We start from the raw sequence: 20,456 nt of genomic DNA on the forward strand, positions 1-20,456 counted from the left end.
GCTCCGTGCTCCTTCCTGCCCTCCCGTCATGCTCCTGCTCCTCCTGCTCCTCCCGTCACGCTCCGTGCTCCTTCCTGCCCTCCTGTCACGCTCCGTGCTCCTTCCTGCCCTCCTGTCACGCTCCGTGCTCCTCCTGCTCCTCCCGTCACACTCCGTGCTCCTTCCTGCCCTCCCGTCACGCTCCGTGCTCCTCCTGCTCCTCCCGTCACGCTCCGTGCTCCTTCCTGCCCTCCTGTCACGCTCCGTGCTCCTCTTGCTTCTCCCCCATCACACTTCATTCTGCTCCTCCCCGTCATGCTGTGCTTCGTTCTGCTCCTCCTGTCCCACTCTTGTGCTCCTTTCTGCTCCTCCCCATCATGCTCCGTGCTCCTCCTGCTCTTCCCCTCTCCCTCCCTGGGCTGGGTCCCGGGGCCTGAGGCTGTGGTCGAGAATCCCACTGGGACGGTGCTGGGGCCGGGCCAGTGCCGAGAGCCTAGCCCTGTCCCTGCTGCCACTGTCCCCATCGCTCCTCTTGGCCCTCAGGGGTGCTCAGCACCCCTGCGTGTGGCCTTGATGTCCAGCTGTGGCTCCTGGCTTCTGCCCTGCAGCCTGGTCTGGGCCCTCCAGTGCTCACGCGAGTCTCCCGTGACCCGGGAGTTCCAGGGGAGCTGCTGCTCGCCCTGCCCTGGCTCCGGGGCTCAGGGTGTGACCGCGTGCAGAGCCAGGGGCACAGGGCCGGGGGTGGGAGAGCAGGGGGTCTTCCCGCCCCCGTGCCAGGCGGGGCGCTGCGTGAGGCTCACGGCTGTCTCTCCCGCAGGGGCGCGTTCTCCGTGGTGCGCCGTTGCGTGAAGCTCTGCACCGGCCATGAGTACGCGGCCAAGATCATCAACACGAAGAAGCTGTCGGCCAGAGGTAGGTGTGGGCGGGCGGGCCTCCTGCGGGGGCCGGGTGTGGCCCAGGTTCCTGGCCAAGCAGGCCTGGTCTCTCCTCCTGGTCGACGGAGTGTCCCGGCCCTCCCTCCGACTCCCTCCCTCTGCCCTCTGTCCTCCCCTCTCCCTCTCCCTTCCCCTTCTCTCTTCCTTCCGTCTCCCTTTCCTTCCCTCTTCCCTCCCTTCCTCTGGACCTTGGTTTTCCCAGCTGTAAAATGGATGTGAAAATCATTTTTACTTTAAGGGGTATTGGGAGGCAAAGGAATTGAGTGGCCACTCTGGCCAGTGTGGGACCCCTGCTCCCCTGCCCCACCTTCCTCTCCCCTCCTGCCAGACACCTGCTGGCCTCAGATGCTCGCTCTCTGGAGGGTCCTTGGTCCTGCCCCCAGCACTGCTGACATTTCTCCAGGAGCTGCTTGGCCTGTGAGGCAAGTCAAGCTGTCAGACTTCTGCCTCCCTGGGCAGCTGCAGAGTCTCTCACACCACAGAGAACCCCCACTGCCCTCCTCCTCCATCCCTCAGGGTCTGACTGGACAGAGCCTGCAGCTCCTCCCACACCTCTGCCTATCTGTGCTGCCACTGCCTCCCTTTACTGGCCCCTCCTCACCCCAGGGCCTTTGTATGTGCCTCCTTCTGGGAAATGCTGTGCCCAAACTTGGTACCTGCTCCACTGTGTTGACCTTCCTCAGACCCTGTTCCTATTTCATGGCCTTCTCTGCCACCAGGCTGGTATTGTGTTTCCAGTGTATTCCCGGGGACAGGTGCTCCACACAGTCTAAGCTGGTGCACATGTAGGCTGGTTCATGTGTGAGACTGAGGCTTGGGGGGAGCCCAGGGCAGGGGTGCTGTGAGTCTGGGGGTCCAGGGCAGGGGTGCTGCAAGACTGGGGGGGTGTAGCCCTTGGTCTCCTGGCATGCAGGAGGCCCACGTTCGGGAGCGTCTCTGTGGGAAGCAGGAGGGTGGCCTAGAGCTCCCCGCCTGGGTTCTGACGGGTTCTCTCTGGGACGGAGCAGGTGTCCTCTGGCCCCAGGTTCTCCAGGCCTGTGGAGATGTGTCTTGAGCAGTGGCCAGGGGGCTCCATGGCTGCTCCACTTCCTGGAAGGGAACAAGGCTGGGCAGGCGGAGGCCGGAGGCCCTCGAAGCTCAGGAAGCACAAGGAGGGCACCTGGCACCAACACAAGGCGCCCCCTCCCCTGCCCCCCGTGGCTGAAAGTCTTGGCCACCCGGACACAACAGAGCACCCGTGGCTCGAGCCCAAGGCGGCGTGTGAGAGGGCGAATTTAAAATTTAATAGTTTAATAGTTAATTAAATAGGAGATTGTGAGACATTCAGTCTGAGTGTTCTGAATAATTGGGAATTGTCAGGCGGCTGTTAACAAAAGCATTTAGAGGGAAATTAATCATCGGGGTCTGAGGGGTCAGAAAACACCGTCTCTGTGGCAGCCCCCCTTGCCCTCCGGCTGGTTGGCGACCTAGGTGACGACTGTTGGCGGGGTGGGGGGGTGGAGGGCAGCTATGAACCTCTTCGGGGCTCGGGCCCTGTGGTGTGTGGGTATTTTGCCAGGTGGGAAGCAGGGGTCCTGAATGTGACCCCAGAGGGGCTGAATATGGGGGAGGTAGAAATGTGTGGCCCAGCCGAAGCACTCCCAGCGCCGTCTGCTGTCAGCAGCCCCACGTTCCATGGGGCCCAGGCAAAGGATCCCGTTCACAGCACAGGAAAGCTGCTGGAAGCTGCATGGAGCCTGAGGTGTGAGTGTGCAGTGTGTGGTGTGGTGTGTGAGGAATGCTGTGTGAAGTGTGAAGTGTGTAGTGTGTGTTTTGTGGTGTGAGGTGTGCGGTGTGAGGTGTGAGGTGTGTGGTGTGCGATGTGAGGTGTGCGGTGTGAGGTAAGAGGTGTGCAGTGTGCGGTGTGGTGTGTGTGGTGTGAGGTATATGGTGTGTGGTGTAGGTGTGCAGTGCGAGGTATGTGGTGTGAGGTGTGTGGTGTGAGGTGTGTGGTGTGAGGTGTGCGGTATGTGGTGTGAGGTATGTGATGTGAGGTGTGTGTTTCGTGGTGTGCGGTGTGCGGTGTGTGATGTGAGGTATGAGGTGTGCAGTGTGTGGTCTGAGTGTGTTTGTGCAGTGCCCTGGTGGCTCTGACTTGCACCCCCAGGAAGCACTGAGGCAGGGGCGCGGTGACACCTCAGGGCATGCCATTCCCACGTTTCCCTCCCTGATGGGGCACAGCTGAGGAGAGAGGAGGCCCAGCCTCCCTTCCTGCTTCTGGGAGTGAGGGATGCCTGTCCCCATCCCTCAGGGCCTGCACTCGGGCTGAATCTGAGACCTGTCCCTAACCTGCAAAGGGCCCATTGCCCCTAGGCTGTGACCCCTGGTCTGGTCAGAGGTGCCCACAGAACTGTGAAACTGGGTTCCGAGCAGGCAGGGCTGCAGCGCAGGGCAGCTATCCTCTCCCCCCTCCCCTCTCCTCGCCTTTCCTCTCCCTCCTTCCTCCCTTCCCTTCTCTCTTCTCCCCCTCTTCTTCCCTCCCCTCCTCATCCCCCCTCAGTCCCAGGCGCCCACACAATGCTGGGTCCCATTTCAGGTCGGTCACCCCCCCTCAGGTCCGGGCCTCAGAAGTGTCCCTGGGGACTGAGAATGGCCCCAGCTCCAGGCCTTTATGTGGCCGCTCCTTTCTCCTGGGTTCTGTTCCAGGACCTGAGTTTGTGGGAGGGGAACAAGAGGGACGCGGGGGGTCTTGAATCCCGGCCCTGGGTGGCGTGAGGGGAGCCTGTGGGCTGGGCTGTGGGGGCAGCCCTGGCACTTCCTTTGCTTCCAGCAGCTGCAGTGAAAACAGCCGCACGCTGGCTCTGCGCACGGCGAGGCTCCTGGTGCTCCTGAAATGTTTCTCTCAGACACTTTCTGCTGTATCTGGTGATGCTGAGCAGCTCTGTTGAGAATACAGACTTTTATAATTAAACCTGTAGCCAGGTGGGCCAAGTCAAGCTCCTAGAATGGGGGTCCTGGAGAGGAGTGGGGGGGTGTAGGCCAGGCTGAGTGGTGGGGTCCCGATGGGTACTCCCTCCCTCTGCTTTGTGGCCACATTTGTGTGGAGAGGGAGGCTGGGCAAGGCCATTCAGTTTGCTGGGTTTTTTTTTTTTTTTTGCTTTTTGGGTCACACCCAGCGATGCTCAGGGGTTACTCCTGGCTTTGCACTCAGGAATTACTCCTGGCGGTGCTTGGGGGAACATATGGGATGCCGGGGATCGAACCCGGGTCGGCCGCGTGCAAGGCAAACGCCCTCCCCGCTGTGCTATCGCTCTGGCCCCCAGTTTGCTGGTTTTGAGGAGCAGCTGCCCTGTAGACACTTGGGGCCAGGCCCTCCAGGGTGACAGTCCGCTGACCCCATGAGGAGGTGACCAGCCCCCAAGAGGTGCACTGGCTTGGGGCTGTCATGATGATGGGGAGCAGGTGCTCTGAGATCTGAGGTAATGAGAGCAAATGTCCCCCGAATCGGAGGCGATGACAGTACCCCTAGATTCGAGACAATGAGAGTAACAATCCCTGAGCTCTGAGGTGATGGGCAGCAGGTACTCCTGAGCTCCGAGGAGATGTGGGGTTGGTGCCCTTGAAATCTGAGGTGATAAGATTTGAGGTGATGGAATGTAAGTGCCCCTGAGTTCTGAGGAGATGGGGAGCAGGTCATCGCTGAGATCTGAGGTGATAGGGAGTGGGTGCCCTCAGGCTCTGAGGAGATAGGGAGCAGGTACCCCTGAGATCTGAGCTGGGATGTCATCTCCAGAGTTTGGGGCCACACTTTGCATACAGAGGGTCCATCGAGCCCTGGGAAAGGGACAGCAGAGTGTTCAGCAAATTTAACTCAGCTGAGTGGGTGAGGGGACATACTAGGATCCCCCAGAGCCTGGGGCCACATGTACTTCGCGTCTCTGTCGCCCAGGTCTGGAAAATTCAAGAGTGTGGGGGGGCTGGGGGCTTGTTCAGGCCGTGCCAGCTGCTCTGCACCTCACGCACCCTGAAGCCCTGTCTGGCCTTATCTGTCCCCTCAGGGGTGAGTGCTGCCCAGGGGTCCCCACCCCCGTGGGCCCAAGCCCAGAGTCAAGGTGGGATGGCAGGGGTGTCTGTGTGGGAGTGTCTGGGGCGGGGCCCAGTGGGGGCCCCTGAAGGGCTCAGCTGGGCTGCAGGAGAGGGCTAGTGTCTGGGCCCCAGCCTGGGCCGGGGACATGCTGCCTGGGCTGGCCTGGGCCGGAGGGACGGCCCGGATTGGGCTGGATCGGGCTGGCCTGGCCTGACCTGGGACGGCAGGAGCTCCCTGGACAGGTGCTGGGGCGCGGCGGAGCAAGAGACACCGCGAGGCGGCTGTGCGGGCGGTGCCGGGCTGCGGTGCTGCGGGCCGGGGCTCCGCCGCTCTGAAGCCGTGGACGTGCGCAGGGTGGGGTTGGGGCCCTAGGGGCGAGGGGGAAAGCTGCTTCACCGCCCCAGGAGGAGCTGGAGGGGGTGCGAGGGCCTCTCTGGTGGGCTGAGGGGCGTCCCCCCCACAGCGGGACCAGAGCTGGGCGGTCCGGGCGTCTTCAGCATGTCCCCAGCTCAGCTGAGCCCTGTGTGGGCTGAGCTGTCACTGCATGAGGGTCTCGCGGCGGAGGCCCCACCAGAACTCTCCAGGGACATCTGGACCGCAGGGCGGGAGGTTCTGGGGACCCACTTGTCTCAGTCCTAAAGGTCAGGCCGGGTCGGGCTGCCCCTCACACGGTGGCTCCCTCCAGGATCCGCGTGTACCCGGTGGTGTCCCAGCCCGGAGCCCTCCTTGGCTTTCGGGTGCAGTGACAGCTGCGGGGCGGGCACACGCCCCGGTGGGCTGGTGTCACGCGCTGTGAGCTAATTGCTGGTTGCCACGAAGCCTTTGAAAAGAAGCCGCACCCAGCCGGGCAGCCCCCTCTGTGCCCGCCCCCGGGGCTGCGTGACTCCGTGGCCTGCAGAGAGCATGGGAGGCCAGCACAGGCAGTACCGAGCCCCAGCACAGAAGCCCCGCAGGGACGCCCCAGGGTCACTGGCCCCAGTCACCCCTCTCTTCCCCATGACCCCACTCCACATCCCCAGCCACCATGCCCAGCCTGAGAGTGGGCCGGACAGTAGCCACCAGCTGACCTCCTGGTGTCCCCGCAACGGGGGGCTGCAGCAGGGACGGCTCTCGGGGGCCCCTCCCTGCCCTAATCCCCCTCCCTGTGGCCATGCCACCTGAGCTAGGCTGACCCACTGACCCGGGGCTCAGCTGCTGCCTCCCACCTGCCCAGCCCCACGAGACCCGGGGCACGCCTGGGATGCCCTGGCTTTTCTATCCTGAGCCTGACCTGTGTAGCCCACGGCTGGCCCATTCTCATCCCAAGTCCCTGGGCCTGTGCCAAGGACAGTAGGACCCCGTGGCCAGCTCTGGGGCGCGGGATTCTAAACCAGCTCTGGGATGCGGGACTTTGACCCAGCTCTAAGAGTGTGGGATTCTGGCCCAGCCCTGGGAGGCAGGATTCTGACCCAGTTTCAGGATTTGGGATTCCAAACCAGCTCCAGGGTGCGGGATTCTGACCCAGCCCTGGGATATGGGATTCTGACCCAGATTCAGGGTGCGGGACTCTGGCCCAGCTTCGGGGTGCAGGGTTCTGGCCCAGCTCAGGCACGCGGGGCTCTGGCTAGCACCTGAGCTGCAGACATGTCCTGCCCACCCTTGAGACTGAGTGCGTGATGCAGCTCACTGTCGGCTCCTAAGATTCCAGAAAGTTCCCTCCTGCCTGTGATGGGCAGGAGGGGAAGGCCCCGCAGGGATGTGTCCAGCGGCAGCATGAGGACATGTCCTGGCAGGGTCAGAGTCCTGTGGGGGTGGCAGGGCCTTCCTGCCCACAGGTGCAGCCTGGCCCTGCCCGCTGCCCTGGCTGCTGGTGGGGTCTGCAGACCCGCAGACCGTGGCCTCAGCCCCCACCCCAGCCCATCCCCAGGAGCTGCCAGCCCGGAGTGAGCCCAATGCCCAGCCCCTCTCTTGGGGACCCTGGGTATCTGACATGGCAGCCACATGCCCTGTGCCCCAGGCCATGCCCTCTGCTGCAGGGTGCCCAGTGCCCAGGCGGTGGAGACACCCGCACCCCTCTTGGTGGTGGGTTGGTGGGCTCTGGGACAGGTTCGGGGGTCCCCACTCCCTGAGGTGACCTTGGAAGGGCCTGTCTTCCGCCTTCTGTCCCTGCGCCTTGGTGTCCTTCTGTGGGTGACAGCTCTGCTGCTGCTCCTGGCGGCTGGCAAGGGGCCAGGCTTCCGCCCCCATTCCTCCTGTCCCCTCTCCCGCCCCGGGCCCCTCCTCCCCTCTGCCGTGAGCCAACCAGGAGAGGAGGGGGCCGCTGGGCCTGGAGGGCAGAGGCTGTGGGGGTTCTGGGGTGGGGGAGCAGGGCCTGGGGGCATGTACCCCACACGCCTGTGCCAGGACCCCCTGAGAGCTGTGTGTGTGCCCACGACTCTCGCTCAGCCCCGCCAGAGTCCCCTCTAGTGACAGAGCCGTGGGGGTATTGTGTGTATAAGGTGTGTGTGAGTGTGTATTTGTGTATGGTGTGTGTATGAGTGTATATTTTGTGTGTGTGAGTGTATGGTGTGTGTGAGTTTGTGTGTATGGTGTGTATGTTTGGTTTGTGTGTGGGAGTATATGAGTGTATATGATATGTGTATGGTGTGTGTGGTGTATGTGTGTGTGGTGTGTGTATGGTGTGCAGGAGTATGTTTGGCGTGTGTGTATAGTGTATATGATATGTGTGAGTATGTGTATTGTGTATGTATGTTTTGTGTGTTTGAGTGTATATGGTGTGTGTGAGTGTGTGTGTGTGAATGTATGCTGTATGTATGGTATGAGTGTATGAGTGTGTATTGTGAGTGTGTGTGTGGTGTGGCTGATGTGTGTGTGTACGGTGTGTATGGTGTGTGGTGTGTGAGTGTGTGTTTGGGGGTGTATGTGTGAGAGTGTGCATGGTGTGTGAGTGTGTGATGTGTATTTGTGGTGTGTGGGTCAGTGTGGTGTGTGTCGCGTGTGTGTGTATGGTATGAGTGTGCATGTGTGGTGTGTGTGAGTGTGTGTATCAGTGTATGGTGTGTGTGTGTGTGGTGTGTATCAGTGTGTATGTGTGGGTCAGTGTGTGGTGTGTGTGTGGTGTGTGTGTCAGTGTGTACGGTGTGATGGTGTGTGTGGGGGGGTGTCCACTCGCCCCCCGCCCCTCCTGGGCTCCCCCTCCCACAGGGTGCCTTGGGCTCGGCTTTTCACCCCGAGGTTTTTCTGAGCCCTGCAGCCGTCTAGGCGCCCACCTCTGGCAGGATCAATCTTAAAGAAGTAAAAGACTGTCTTTGTCTGACTATGAAAGTGAAGCAAGATGGTTGGGAAAGTTCTGGGAAATTAAAGAATGAAACGAAGTGGCCCAGAGCCCTGTCACGGGGGAAGGGCTTTTCCTTCCGAGGACCCCAGGGGTTCCCAGGAAGGGCGGGGCGGGGCCGTGAGGGGCCTGGGTGGGCACTGGGCAGGGTGGGGTGGCCGGGCCCTTTCTTGGCCCCCTCGCCGTCCCTGGCCGAGGTTGGACGTGGAGCTCTGTGCTCGCGCCTGCCGTCCAGCAGGGCTGGGCCTGCGACTGCCCCCACGCCCGGCCCTGTGTCCCCCGATGAGTGTTCTGGCTGTAGCAGAGCCATTTCCCCCACGGGAAGCCCACCCTGCCAGTCTCCTCGGGCAGCGGGGATCACCGTGGGAGCCCCAGAGTGTGGACAGCACTGGGCACGGGCCCAGCCTCTGTGTCCAGCTCACCGCGTGGCCCTGGGGTGGTGTGAGACCAGGCCCTTGTTCGGCAGGTGAGGGCTTTCGCCCTGGCGGCTGGGCACGAGGGACACTTGAGGCTCTGGAGAAAGGCGGTGGAGACGGACGGAGCAGGAGGATCTGTGCGTGCTCCCGTAGCCTTCCTTCAGCTCAAAAACGGTCCGAACACCAAGCAGACACTCTGAAGGCCCAAGAGTGCACAGTGGGGCAGGCCTAGCATGGGCTGACCCGCCAGCCCCTGTGTCCCCAAGCCTGCCAGGAGTAATTCCTGAGTGCAGAGCCGGGGGAGCCCCGAATGCTGGCAGGTGTGGCCCAAAATAAAATAGTAAATAGCATACAAGAAAATACTCTGAGTGCTGGAGAGACGGCACAGCGGGTAGGGTGTTTGGCTGGCACTCGGCTGACCCAGATTTGATCCCTGGCACTCAGTATGGTCCCCCGAGCCCTGCCGGAAGCGAGCCCTGAGCACAGAACCAGGAGTAACCCTGAGCATCGCTGGGTGTGGCACAAAACACAAGAGGAATAAAAGAACACCCGACGAGCGGATGAAGCCAGTGGGCAGAGTGGTGCCCCGCCTCCTGCTGGAGATCCTGTCAGATCAGCCCCCAGTGGCACCAGGGGCCAGTGTGGCCTCTTCTCGACTCTGGCTGAGGCGGGCGGTGGCGGAGCCGTGCTGGGACCCCCTCCTGCCGGGGCGCTGTGGCTGGCTGCGGGCAGTGCTCCCCGAACAGGGCAGCGTCCTCAGCCCTGGCCCCGCTCCCGGGCTCGGTGCTGGGTGGGGGCCGGAGGCTCTGTCCACAGGGCACCCTCCAGGGTGCTGCCTGGCCCCGCCCTGTCCCCAGCAGCAGAAATACAGGATTTGGGAGCTGCTGTGTGCACTGGGAGGTGAGGGCGGGCAAAAGGTGCCACGACTCAAAGCCCAGGTGACCGAACAAGAGAACAGGCGGCAGCAGCAGGGCCAGTGCTTCAGACTTGCCTCTGCCCGGCCCTCAGCCTGCAGCTTCCCACTGGAGCTCTCCAGGGAGCACGGGCCCAGCCGGGGCAAGGAGGGGGGCACAGCTGGACCCCCACCCACTCACACATCTGCAAACAGCTGGACCCGTCGTGCTGTCTAAGGTACACGCAGAGACACGGGATCAAACACCCACACACGCTCCCCCACCCTGAGCGGCCGGCCAACCAGCGAAGGTGCTGGAAGGACTCTAGAGGCTGGAGGAGAGAGACAGCCCACACCTGCGACACGATGGCCAGTGGCCGAGCATCTCTCTGTGCGCCTGTGGCCTGTATTTCTTCTCTGAGGAGTTTCTGCTCCTCTTCTCCCCATTGCTTGAGGGGGCTGAATGTTTTTCCCTTGTAAACCAGTGCCTTGTGTACCTTGGGTACCACGCCCCCTGTGGGGTGAGCTAGGGCTAGTTTCTCCCGTTCCGGGGGCTGTCTCTGGACCCCGGGTTTCGTGGGGGTTTGTGTCCCTGTAAGGCAGACAGAGGCAGGGCGGTGGGCACTGGTGAAGGATCAGTGCTGAAACAATGTTTGCCTTAATTTAAACCCAATCATGAATAACTTCGTAATTTTATGGTAATTAAAAAAACAAACATTTTTAAAAACAACAACAACAAAACACACACACTAAAACACCCCAAACTTGGCAGCCCTTAGGGTAGGTAGAACAGCCAGAGGGCAGAATGTGGCTCAACAGTGCAGTGCAGAATACGGCCCCCAACATCACCCCGGCACCCACAAAGCCAAAAGGAAGCCTCGGTCACAGGAAGCCCTCTGGGCTGCCCCCATCTGGGACAGCACCAGCGCCACACGCTCACACACCAGGGGGCAGAGGATGGGGGTCCTAGCACCAACACCCGCGACGGGGCAGCTCCTGGCTCGGGGCCACGGGACGCTCTCCCGGCCTCGCACAGGTCCCCGACTCCCCAGGAGCCCCAGGAGTGGCAGCAGGAAGGGGACCAGCTCGGCTGTTCCCTCTCCTGCTGGGCTCCGCACAGCCAGATCCGGGGTCAGCGGGTCAGCCTGCAGACAGGAGCCCCTGGGGCCACCCCGGGCATCCAGTGCTGCGCTGCACCACGCCCACAGCTCCCTTCCCCACCTATTCCCACCAGGCACCCCAGGCCTGGGCACAGGGCCAGGCAGCACCCCGGAGGGTGCCCTGTGGACAGAGCCTCCGGCCCCCACCCAGCACCGAGCCCGGGAGCGGGGCCAGGGCTGAGGACGCTGCCCTGTTCGGGGAGCACTGCCCGCAGCCAGCCACAGCGCCCTGGCAAGAGGGGGTCCCAGCACGGCTCCGCCACCGCCCGCCTCAGCCAGAGTCGAGAAGAGGCCACACTGGCCCCTGGTGCCACTGGGGGCTGATCTGACAAGATCTCCAGCAGGAGGCGGGGCACCACTCTGCCCACTGGCTTCATCCGCTCGTTGGGTGTTCTTTTATTCCTCTTGTGTTTTGTGCCACACCCAGCGATGCTCAGGGGTTACTCCTGGTTCTGTGCTCAGGGCTGACTCCCAGCTCTGTGCTCAGGGCTCACTCCTGGTAGGGCTTGGGAGATAATCTGGAGGGCTTGGGAGGCCCTGGTGTCTGTGTCCTTGTGTCTGCGGGCACTGTGCCAGGTGTGGCCTCCCTCGCCCCAGCTGGAGTCTCGTGGCCTCTCCCACACGTAGTCTGGGCAGTGCCAGACACAACTAGGGAGGGTCCCCAGGTGCTGGGCCCAGGGTTATGGCGTGTCCCTCTCTGTCCCCAGACCACCAGAAGCTGGAGAGAGAAGCCCGGATCTGCCGCCTTCTGAAGCATTCCAATATCGGTGAGTGGCACTGGGGCGTGGGGCAAGGGGCGGGGGGCCATCTCTCTCCTCAGCAAGCACCCGCCTCCTCCTGGCTCCCTCAGAGACACGGGGTGCTCCTCTTCCAGAATGAGGCCCCTGGGACCTCTCTGGGCCTCCAGGGTCCAGGCAGCTGGGGGCTCTCTGTCCTCTGAGCCTTGGACACTGCTGGGCCTGAACGTTTGGTGCCTCAGCAAGGCCACAGGAAAGCAAGGAGAGAAAGAGCTGGAGACCGAGGCCCGGAGATGAGTCCAGGTGCCAGGAGCCGAGGCTGCTCCAGAGCCTCTGAGGGCGGGGGCGGCCCGACAGCACCCCTGAGCGCCGGCATGCTCCCTGGCTGCACTCGGCCCCACATCAGTGCAGCGATCTGGGGCAGAGCGAGGGGAGTCCTCGCTGTCCAGGGCCTGAGGCCCAGGGGCCTTCGCCTGCACCAGGCCCTCGGAACGCCAGCTCCTCCCAGCTGTGCGCCCGCTGGTGGCACTGGCAAGGCAGTTCCCTTGGGTCCTGACTGTGCTCTGGGATCGGCACGGACTGAGGGTGGCATGCTGGCACGAGGCACTCGCACGTCCTGGGGCGTGGCCCAGGACACCTGGAGGGGGCCAGGCTGAGTCTGCAGCCAGTCGCATGTCCTGGCGCTGTCCCCAGGGACCCCGGCCCTGGCCAGTGCCTGTGGGAGCTGCTGGCAAACCGCAGGGCCCATGGGGCTGCGACCGCTGCAGGCCAGGCCGGCCGCCATGCGCTCGCAACCCGCCATCAGTGCCAGAATCACTGTCCACAGCCCAGCGCCCCTTCGCTCCCCTTCCCTCCCGCCCCTGCAGAGCGCCGCCCTGCTGAGCAGCCCAGGAGCTCCGGCTTCGGGGAGACCCACAAAGTCTCGGCCGGATTGTCGGAGAGGTTTTCGGCCTGGCGCTCAGACCAGCTCCCCAGCTCTGGGCCGGCCCTGAGTGATCCCTGACTGTCAGTGCCTTTGTTTCCAGAACTCAGGGAGGGCTCTGCGACTGCGGAGTTCAGGAGGAACATTCCGGAATGTAGAGCAGGTGGTTCAGACTGGGGTTTAGTGGAACATTCCAGAATGTAGAGCAGGTGGCGCTGAGGCTGTGGGTTTGGGAGGCTCAGTGAAACGGGTTCAGTGGAACATGCCGGGACAAAGTAGAGGGCTCCAGGTGGGACATTCAGGGAGTGGCCTGAATGTCTGCAGAGGGGACCTGACCAGAGCTGCAGGGGGCAGAGCACTGTTCTGAGGGCCAGGCCCCTCCCTGTCTCCCCCTGCCTGGGGTCAGAAGCCGCCAGAGGAAGCAGGCCTGCAGCTGAGGAGGCCCTGCTCGCCCTGCTCCTGCCCTACTCACTCAGGGAGTCCCTGTGCCCAGCATGGGGCCAGGAGACCTTGGCCAGGAAGGGTCCCTGCGTCCCCCGGGTCCTGTGGGCAGGTGTGTGTGCCCCATGGCCAGCCAGGGAGCTGGTGGCCAGTGAGTTTCTCAGTCTCTGAGGACTGGTGCCATTAACAGGAAGGTCTGGGCTGGCAGAACTGCGGGGACCAGAGCAGAGGGGCAGTGTGGGACTTTGTCCAGAAACGACCAGTCTCAGCCTCCTGGGGCCAGTGCCCACAGCCGCATGCTGGTGCCTGCCTGCTGGCCACACTCGGGCAGGGGCCTGGGCATGCGGCTTGGGGAAGTGTGACTGCCAGGGTGGCACAGGTCTCTGAAAGGCCTCAGTTCCCCAGGGGACTTCTCAAAGCCACACGAGCATCCTCAGGGCAGCTGAGAGATTCTCAGACAGAGGGGGTCTGAGGGATGGACTGTGAGAAAGGCAGAGGGGGTCAGAGAGAAGGTAGTGGAGGTAGAGCAAGGAGATAAGAGGCGAGTGAGAGAAGCAGTGAGGGGTGGGGAGCAGGGATTCATGCCTCAAACCCTAGACTGTCACGAGATGCTCAGAGCACCCCCTGTGTGTACCTAAAACATTTTGGTTTTATTTTGGGGCTGCCCCCAGGGGATCCTCCTGGCTGCACACTCAGGGATCACTCCTGGGGTTCAGATGAGGGGCCCGGGCTTGTACCCAGCTCGGTCATGTGCCCAGCAGACACTCTCCTTGCAGCCAAACCCAACACTTCTTCACCATCCCCAGCTGAAACTCTGCACCCGCGGACTGTCTCCTGTCCCGTCCCCCAGCCCCAAACATCCCCGCTGCACCAGCTCTGGGGCCACACGCTCCACTGTGGGGGCAGCTGTGTCCCTGCGTCTCCGGCTCACGTGCCGCAGGGCCCAGGCTCCTCCCTTCCGGGTGAATGGTTCCAGGAGGCAGCCTGCTGCCCAACTCGCTGGGGCTGTGCTCTCACTTCTGGGCCCCAGTGCTCAGGGTTGGGGTTCTCTGTGCTGCTGGGGTGGTTCTGAGGACCCAGGACCCTGGAGCCACGGGGGACAGAGATTCGGGAGGTCCCGAGGCAGGACGGGACCTTCCTTAGCTTTGAGGTGACTCCAGAGTGTGACGCCCTCCCCAGGCCCCTCAGGCTTCTGCAGCCCCCCGTTGCCCCACTCCCCTTCGTACCCCTGCACCTCTCGGGTCAGAGTGGGAGGCCCTCCCTCACCTACGGCCACCCCGGACCTGGGCAGCTGGCGCTCCAGATTAGGGGCCGGCCTGGACAAGGCAGAGCAGGGTGGGGCAGTCCGGGGCAGCACAGTCGGGGCCTGCTGGGCTGTCCTGTCCCCTCAGCCGCCCCCTCCGCCCCCCACTGCTGTTCACTTGTTTCCTGATGGAAATAGACTCTGACGGTGCTGTTCCCTGGCCTGCCTGAGATCACGGGTCTGCGTGCTAGGTGGTAGCTTGGCTTTGGAGCCATTCAAGTAAGCCCCAGCCCTTCTCTGATGTTAAAAATACCTTTGGGGCCGGGAGGTGGCCCCACGGGCCGGGGCAGACCTCAGCTTGATTCCTGCTCTGGTGCCTTCTGGGCCCCCACCCCACGGGGGAACCTTGAACAAGGGCCAGTCTGTGCTCAGCGCCTCAGCTCCCACCCCCACAGCCCGAGCGGCTAGCCTGTGTGCGGGGGGGACACCCCCAGCATGCAGCCTGGGAGCCAATGCCCGCCTTCACTGCGCGGGCAGCCCTTCGTCTGCGTGACCTTCAGCCTCCTGTGGGGGCAGTGCCTTGCACTGGAGGGGCCCCATGGAGAGGTTCTGCACGCGGGTGCTCGAGGGGGTTTCAGGCACTGTGCTCAGAGCACGCAGGGAGGAGCTGAGGCAGTCCGAGGGTGCACCTGCCCAGCACCCCAAAACAGGGTGAGGTAGATGATTCTGGGCTCCTGCTCCAGGGACACAGGCCAGCCTTGGTGGTCACCTGCAGGTGTCAGGGGTGTGGATATCGCTCAGGGCCAGGAGGGCGAGGGGGAGGGGCGTTCACATGACCCTGCGTGCAGCTGCTGGAGGCACAGGAGACGGGGCTCGGGGAGGCCCTGGCACTGCTGTCGCCCCCACAGGACGTCCCTGAGAGGAGCTGAGCTAGGCGGAGCCCCGTGTCTGGCCCCGGGGCTCCTGGCTCCCACCGGTGGCAGAGCTGTGGGGTCACTCGTGTCTCTGCCACAGTCTAGGCCTGCAGCTGCCCTGGTGCAGGTCCCAAAGATGAGGACCAGGGGCGGCTCCTGGCCCAGGCATAGAGACCCAGGGCGGTCCTAGTGCGAGGACCCAGATCGGGAGAGAGAGAGGACATGGCCCTCGGGCCCCCGGGTGGGGCGGGAGGGTGAAGGTGCCACGGGCAGAGCCAGATCCCGACACCTCCACGCAGCCACTGCGCCAGAGGCTGGGACCTGAGCACTGGTGTCAGAGACTGTGCCCTGCGTCCAGCCCCAGTGCAGGGCAGCGCCAGCAGAGGGGTGGGGGACAGTGTCCGGGAGCTTTCCTGGCAGTCGCCACGGGCATCCCTCAGGTCACTCACGCAAGCCCGGCGCCCTGGGCAGGGGTGGGCAGAGAGAAGGTGGGCTGGGCAGGGGCCCTTCTCACACCTGTCTGCCCCTGCAGTCCGCCTCCATGACAGCATCTCCGAGGAAGGCTTCCACTACCTGGTCTTCGATCTGTAAGTGTCAGAACTGGCAAGCACCCCGTCTGCGCCCCCTGGGGCGGGGGAGCTTCGGACCAGCCCCGGAGACTGTGCCGGATGGTGGGGCGAGAGGGAGGGGCCCAGTGTCCCCTGCTGGTGTGGACACATGTGTACACGGATGTGCATCATCTGTGTGTGCACGGGTGCCTGCATGTGAACATGTCTGTGTGTATGTGTGATATACAGAGGCACACACGATTCGTGATGCTTGTCCATGTGTGCCGTGTGTGTGCTGTGTGTGCCACGTGTGTGTTGTGCCTGTGTCACGTGCGTTGCACATGTGCCATGTATGTGCTGTGTGTGTGCCACCTGTGTACATTTATTTTGCCTGTGTATGGTGCGTTCCACCTGTGTATCATGTATTCTGCCTGTGTACCATGTGTGCCGCCTGTGTATTGTGTGTGCTCCGCATGTGCTGCATGGAGGCGTGTGTGTTGCCAGGTGAGGGGGTCTCGAGCCGTCTCTCCCGCCCTGTGGATTTGGAGGTGATGTGCCCACCCTGCCCCCAGCCTCCTTCAGCGGTGCTATATTTTGCTGCCCACGTCACTGCTGCTGGGGACCCCTGCTGGGCAGGGACAGGGGCTCCGGGCAGCCAACCACGTGCTGTCACCAATGGGCACCTCCCATGACTAGTGCGGGGCTGGGCCAGCAGCTGGGAGGCCAGGCTGGGGCTGTGCTTGCGGGGAGGTGGGGGGGGCTTCATGTCTCAGCCATCACCATCTTGGGTCACCACCTGGCTGGCCAGCACTGGTCTAGGACACTGGCAGCGGTGGCACGGCCTCCAGTTCTGCTCCTGTGGCCTGCACCAGCATGGGGCGGCGTGTGGTGGGCTGTGGAGGCGCTCGCGTGTGTCAGTGTGTGAGGCAGGGGCGTGGGGGCGCTGCCGCGTGGCCTGCCCTGAAGGTCCGAGCCCCCTGAGCTCCCCCACCTCCTCCGCCCCAGGCATGGCACAATGGAGCCCTGAAGGCGGGGAGGTCTTAGCTGCCAGTGCCGTGCGGAGGTGAGGGGGCGAGGGGGCCGGAGTCCCCAGAAGCCGTGGGGTCTGTGTGCTTCTCCTGCAGGGTCACCGGCGGGGAGCTCTTTGAGGACATTGTAGCCAGAGAGTACTACAGCGAGGCTGATGCCAGGTGCGTGGACCCCTCGCCCTGTGCCCCCACCCCTCCCTTGGCCCCACCACTGCCCGGGGCCTTCTCCCTCCCCAGGCCTAGCCACGGTCAGTTGCAGGACCGGCGTCCATTCCCGACTGGAGCACTCAGCACCTGGCTAGTGTGAGCTGTGGGACTTGGGGAGTGGCCCGGCCCCTGGGACACCCTGTAGTCACAGCATTGCTGTCATGGGTGTTGTGTGAAGATGCGGGGCAGGGCACCTGGACACAGGGCACAGCCTGCTAATCGGGATCCTGGGACACTGGCCCTGAGGGGCGGCGCGACCTCATCCACTGGCTGTCCCGCAGGGCTGAGGCCCCGCAGGGTGGCGGGGACAGGCTGCTGAGTGCAGGGCTGAAGGCCCCGCAGGGTGGCGGGGACAGGCTGCTGAGTGCTGCTCCTGCAGGCCCCCGTCTCAGTCGACAGAAGCAGGAGAGCCACCGCTCTTCTCAGGGGATGGGGTCTCCTGAACCCCACCTGACCCTGCCGAGTGCTCTCAAGGAACGAGCAGTGGCAGGTGCGGGCAGGGACAGTACGGGCAGTGGCGGGTGCGGGCAGTGGCAGGTGCGGGCAGAGGCATCAGTCCCACCGCTCCCTGTTCCCCACACTGTGCCCCCCCCCCCAGCCTCCTTCTCACCCGCCTCCCGCTGCCCCTCCCTGCACTTCTGGGCTCACCCAGCCTGTGCCCCTTGACCTCCCGCCAGCCCCACCCCTGAGCTGCCTCCTTTTTGTTTCAAAGCCGTCCTTTCGGGTTTGTCCGCTGTCCCTCGGAGTAGCGTCCCCTGGGGTGGCTGGCCCAGGTGCCCGTGTCCTTGCTGTGCCTTGGGAGTGGTGGCCTGGTATCGCCTTGCCCTTCAGGCGGGAGAAGCCCTGTCGGTGCCCACTCAGGCCGGCTGGGTGGCTGTCCTGTCCCCATGTGTCCTGCCACTGGGAAGCAGGAAGCGCCTTGGGCTGCTCCCATCCCGGGCACGTGTCCTGGGCACGGAGCTGTGCCGGGCTGGTCCACTGGCTGGCCCTAAGCTGGGTTGGCAAACAGGACAGGACCAGGAGCAGGACCGTAACAGGCCCCCAGGCTGAAACCCTGGGGCTGACTAAGGTCTCACCTGGGATAAGAGGTCCCCAGGTCCCACAGAGTGACACAATGGTGACAGGCAGCCTTGGATGGCAAAACTGGGCTTCCCAAATGGGGGAGGGGTGGGGTGACAGGGACAGGAGTGGGGACAGGGACAGGGTGGGGATAGGTGACAGGGACAGGAACAGGGATGGGGTGAGGTGACTGGGACGGGGTGATGTTAATGAGGTGACATAAATGATGATGTAAACAGGTGACAGGGACTGGTGGGGACAGGTGACAGGGATGGGGTAAGGGCAGGTGACAGGGACTGGTGGAGACCGGTGACAGGGATGGGGTGGGGAAAGGTGACAGGGATGGAGGGGGGACAGGTGACAGGGACTGATGGGGACAGGTGACACAGGATCAGGCTGGATAGGTGACACAGGACAGGAATGGGGTGATGAGGTGACACAGGCATAGGGTGATGATGAGGTGACGAAATGACATGGGTGGGGATGAGGTGACGGGGAGTAGCAGGGGTGGGGCTGGCACACTGGTGGTGGTTTGGAGCTGTGACTTGTGGACGCAGCTGTGACTGTGACCATGTCACCTAGAGAGACAGACAGTTCAGCGTCTCCGGGCTGCCATTCTCGTTCTCCATCGGGGTCTTTCCTGCTGGCTCCAGGCTCTGCAGGAAGCTGGCCGGGAGGGCACATTCCCTCTCTCCCGGCATACGCTGTCAGCCGCCCTCAGTCCCAGGCCCTGCACCCCAGCCTGCACCCCACTCTGCCACGTTCCTTTCCCTGCCCCTCTCTTAGCCTCGTGGCCATGCCTCTCCATCACCCCCTGGACCTGTGGGTCCCTCTGTCCCTGCACCCCTTCAGGTCCCGGCCCCTCTCCCATCTCCTGCACAGGCCCGGCCCATGCCTGCCTTTGGGCAGCCCGGCCTGGTCACGGAGCCCTGAGCCTGCAGGGTGTCCTGGGGCGGGGTGGGCCGTGTCTCAGGAGAGCCAGCCTCCCGAAGCCTGCCTGGCGCTGGAAGGAGTACCACCAGCTTGATGTCCAGAGCAGAGTGGTATGGCAGGTCTGGGCTCACTGTTCACGGCCCCCTCCCTGCAGCGAAGGGAGACCCTCTCGGTGGCACTGACCACAGGGCCCAGTCTCTGGGGCAGAGCTCACTGGTGCCTCCTGTGGGCCAGCAGTGGCCAGTGCCCGGGTGGTCTCAGCCCCACAGCCTGGCTCGCCTGTGACCCAGCTGGTCCCCTGCCCAGACGAGGCCTCTTGGAGGCCAGTACCACTGCTGCCCTGCCTGCCTCCTCTGCCCCTCGAAAGTCGGGTCACCCATGAGTTCCTGTGGCCGGTGGGGCCTGTCTGCAGCGTGGGGGGGCAGTTGGGAGGGCCTGCACACACGGTGGACCCCAGGATACAGGGCTGGTGAGGAACAGTCCCCAGGGACGCCCACCATGTTGGTCTCGTCTGTGCAGTAGGTGGGGCAAGGGCATGGGGTCTCAGGGCGTGGGGGCCTGGGCCCCCCCTCCTCTTTGAGTTGCCATTTCGAAACCTCCCAGCTGCTCCTCTGTGACCCTGTGGACCCTAGCATGGCTGGGCTCTTAGGGGGTCTGTTCCTCCCCCGTCTGTGCCCGCTCTGGGGCAGCTGGGAAGGCCCATCTGGAGAGTGGGTTGAGAGGCTGACGTGCCGTGTTCGCTGCAGCCACTGCATCCAGCAGATCCTGGAGGCTGTGCTGCACTGCCACCAGATGGGGGTCGTCCACAGAGACCTCAAGGTGAGTGTACCCTGCTCTGTGCTTGGTGGTCATCTGTACCTGCATGGTATGCAAGGAGGGGGCACATTGTGAGTCTGGAGCTGTGTGTGTGTTAGCCATGTGTGTGCATGCATGTGTGTGCACGTGTGAGGTGTGTGAGCTGTGTGTATGTGTCCTGTGCATGCATATATGAACAGTGTGTGTCGTGTGCATATGTGATCTGGGTACATGTGTGAGCCATGTGCATGCATGAGCCATGTGTGGTGCATTTGTGTGAGAACCATGAGCATGTGTGTATGAGCTGTGTACATGCGTATTGCATGTGTATGTGTGAGTTGTGTGCACATGAGAGCCGTGTGTGTATGTTGTATGCATGTGTGAGCTGTGTGAGAGCCATTTACACGTGTGCATGCATGAGCTGTGTGTACCATGTACATGTATGAGCCATGTGCATGAGAGTAATATGCACATGTGTGTGATCTGTGTGTGCCATGTGTATGTATGAGCCATGTGCATGTGTGCCTGCGCATGTATGAGTCATGTGTGTGGGTTGTGTGTATGCATGTGCCTGTGCACATATGAGTCATGTACATGCATGTGTGCCTGCCCTGGCCTGGCCCCTCCAGGCTTTGAGAGAGTGTGAACCCACCTGTTCACCTGTGTCCTCTGGGCTTTAGATGGCTCTGGCACAAGGGAGCAGGTGACTTTCTGCAGAAGTGGGGGAGGGGCTGCCTTGTGGTCTCTGTCTGGCCCTGGGGCAGGGCCTTCGTGCTGCACCCCCAGGGGACTCGAGAAGACCAGCAGGTGTCTCTCTCCTGAGTTCAGGTCCCCCCCGCCGCCCAGGTCCCGGTGGTGGTGGCATGGC

The 20,456-nt window shown here is 63.2% G+C and overlaps 1 protein-coding gene across 8 annotated transcripts in view; it reads left to right on the forward strand.

Moving 5' to 3' along the window:
• CAMK2B (calcium/calmodulin dependent protein kinase II beta) overlaps positions 1–20,456 on the forward strand; it is a 68,580-nt gene that overhangs the window by 31,674 nt on the left and 16,450 nt on the right. For all 8 annotated transcript variants that reach the window (XM_055133959.1, XM_055133957.1, XM_055133958.1 and 5 more), the window contains exons 2-6: positions 797–891; positions 11,469–11,528; positions 15,551–15,605; positions 16,691–16,756; positions 19,540–19,612. In XM_055133959.1, coding sequence (XP_054989934.1) covers positions 19,586–19,612 — 27 coding nt within the window. In that variant the 5' untranslated portion in view covers positions 797–891; positions 11,469–11,528; positions 15,551–15,605; positions 16,691–16,756; positions 19,540–19,585. The remainder of the gene's footprint in view (positions 1–796; positions 892–11,468; positions 11,529–15,550; positions 15,606–16,690; positions 16,757–19,539; positions 19,613–20,456) is intronic.

This window comes from Sorex araneus, chromosome 3 (genome assembly GCF_027595985.1).
Source record: "Sorex araneus isolate mSorAra2 chromosome 3, mSorAra2.pri, whole genome shotgun sequence".
NCBI lineage: Eukaryota > Metazoa > Chordata > Mammalia > Eulipotyphla > Soricidae > Sorex > Sorex araneus.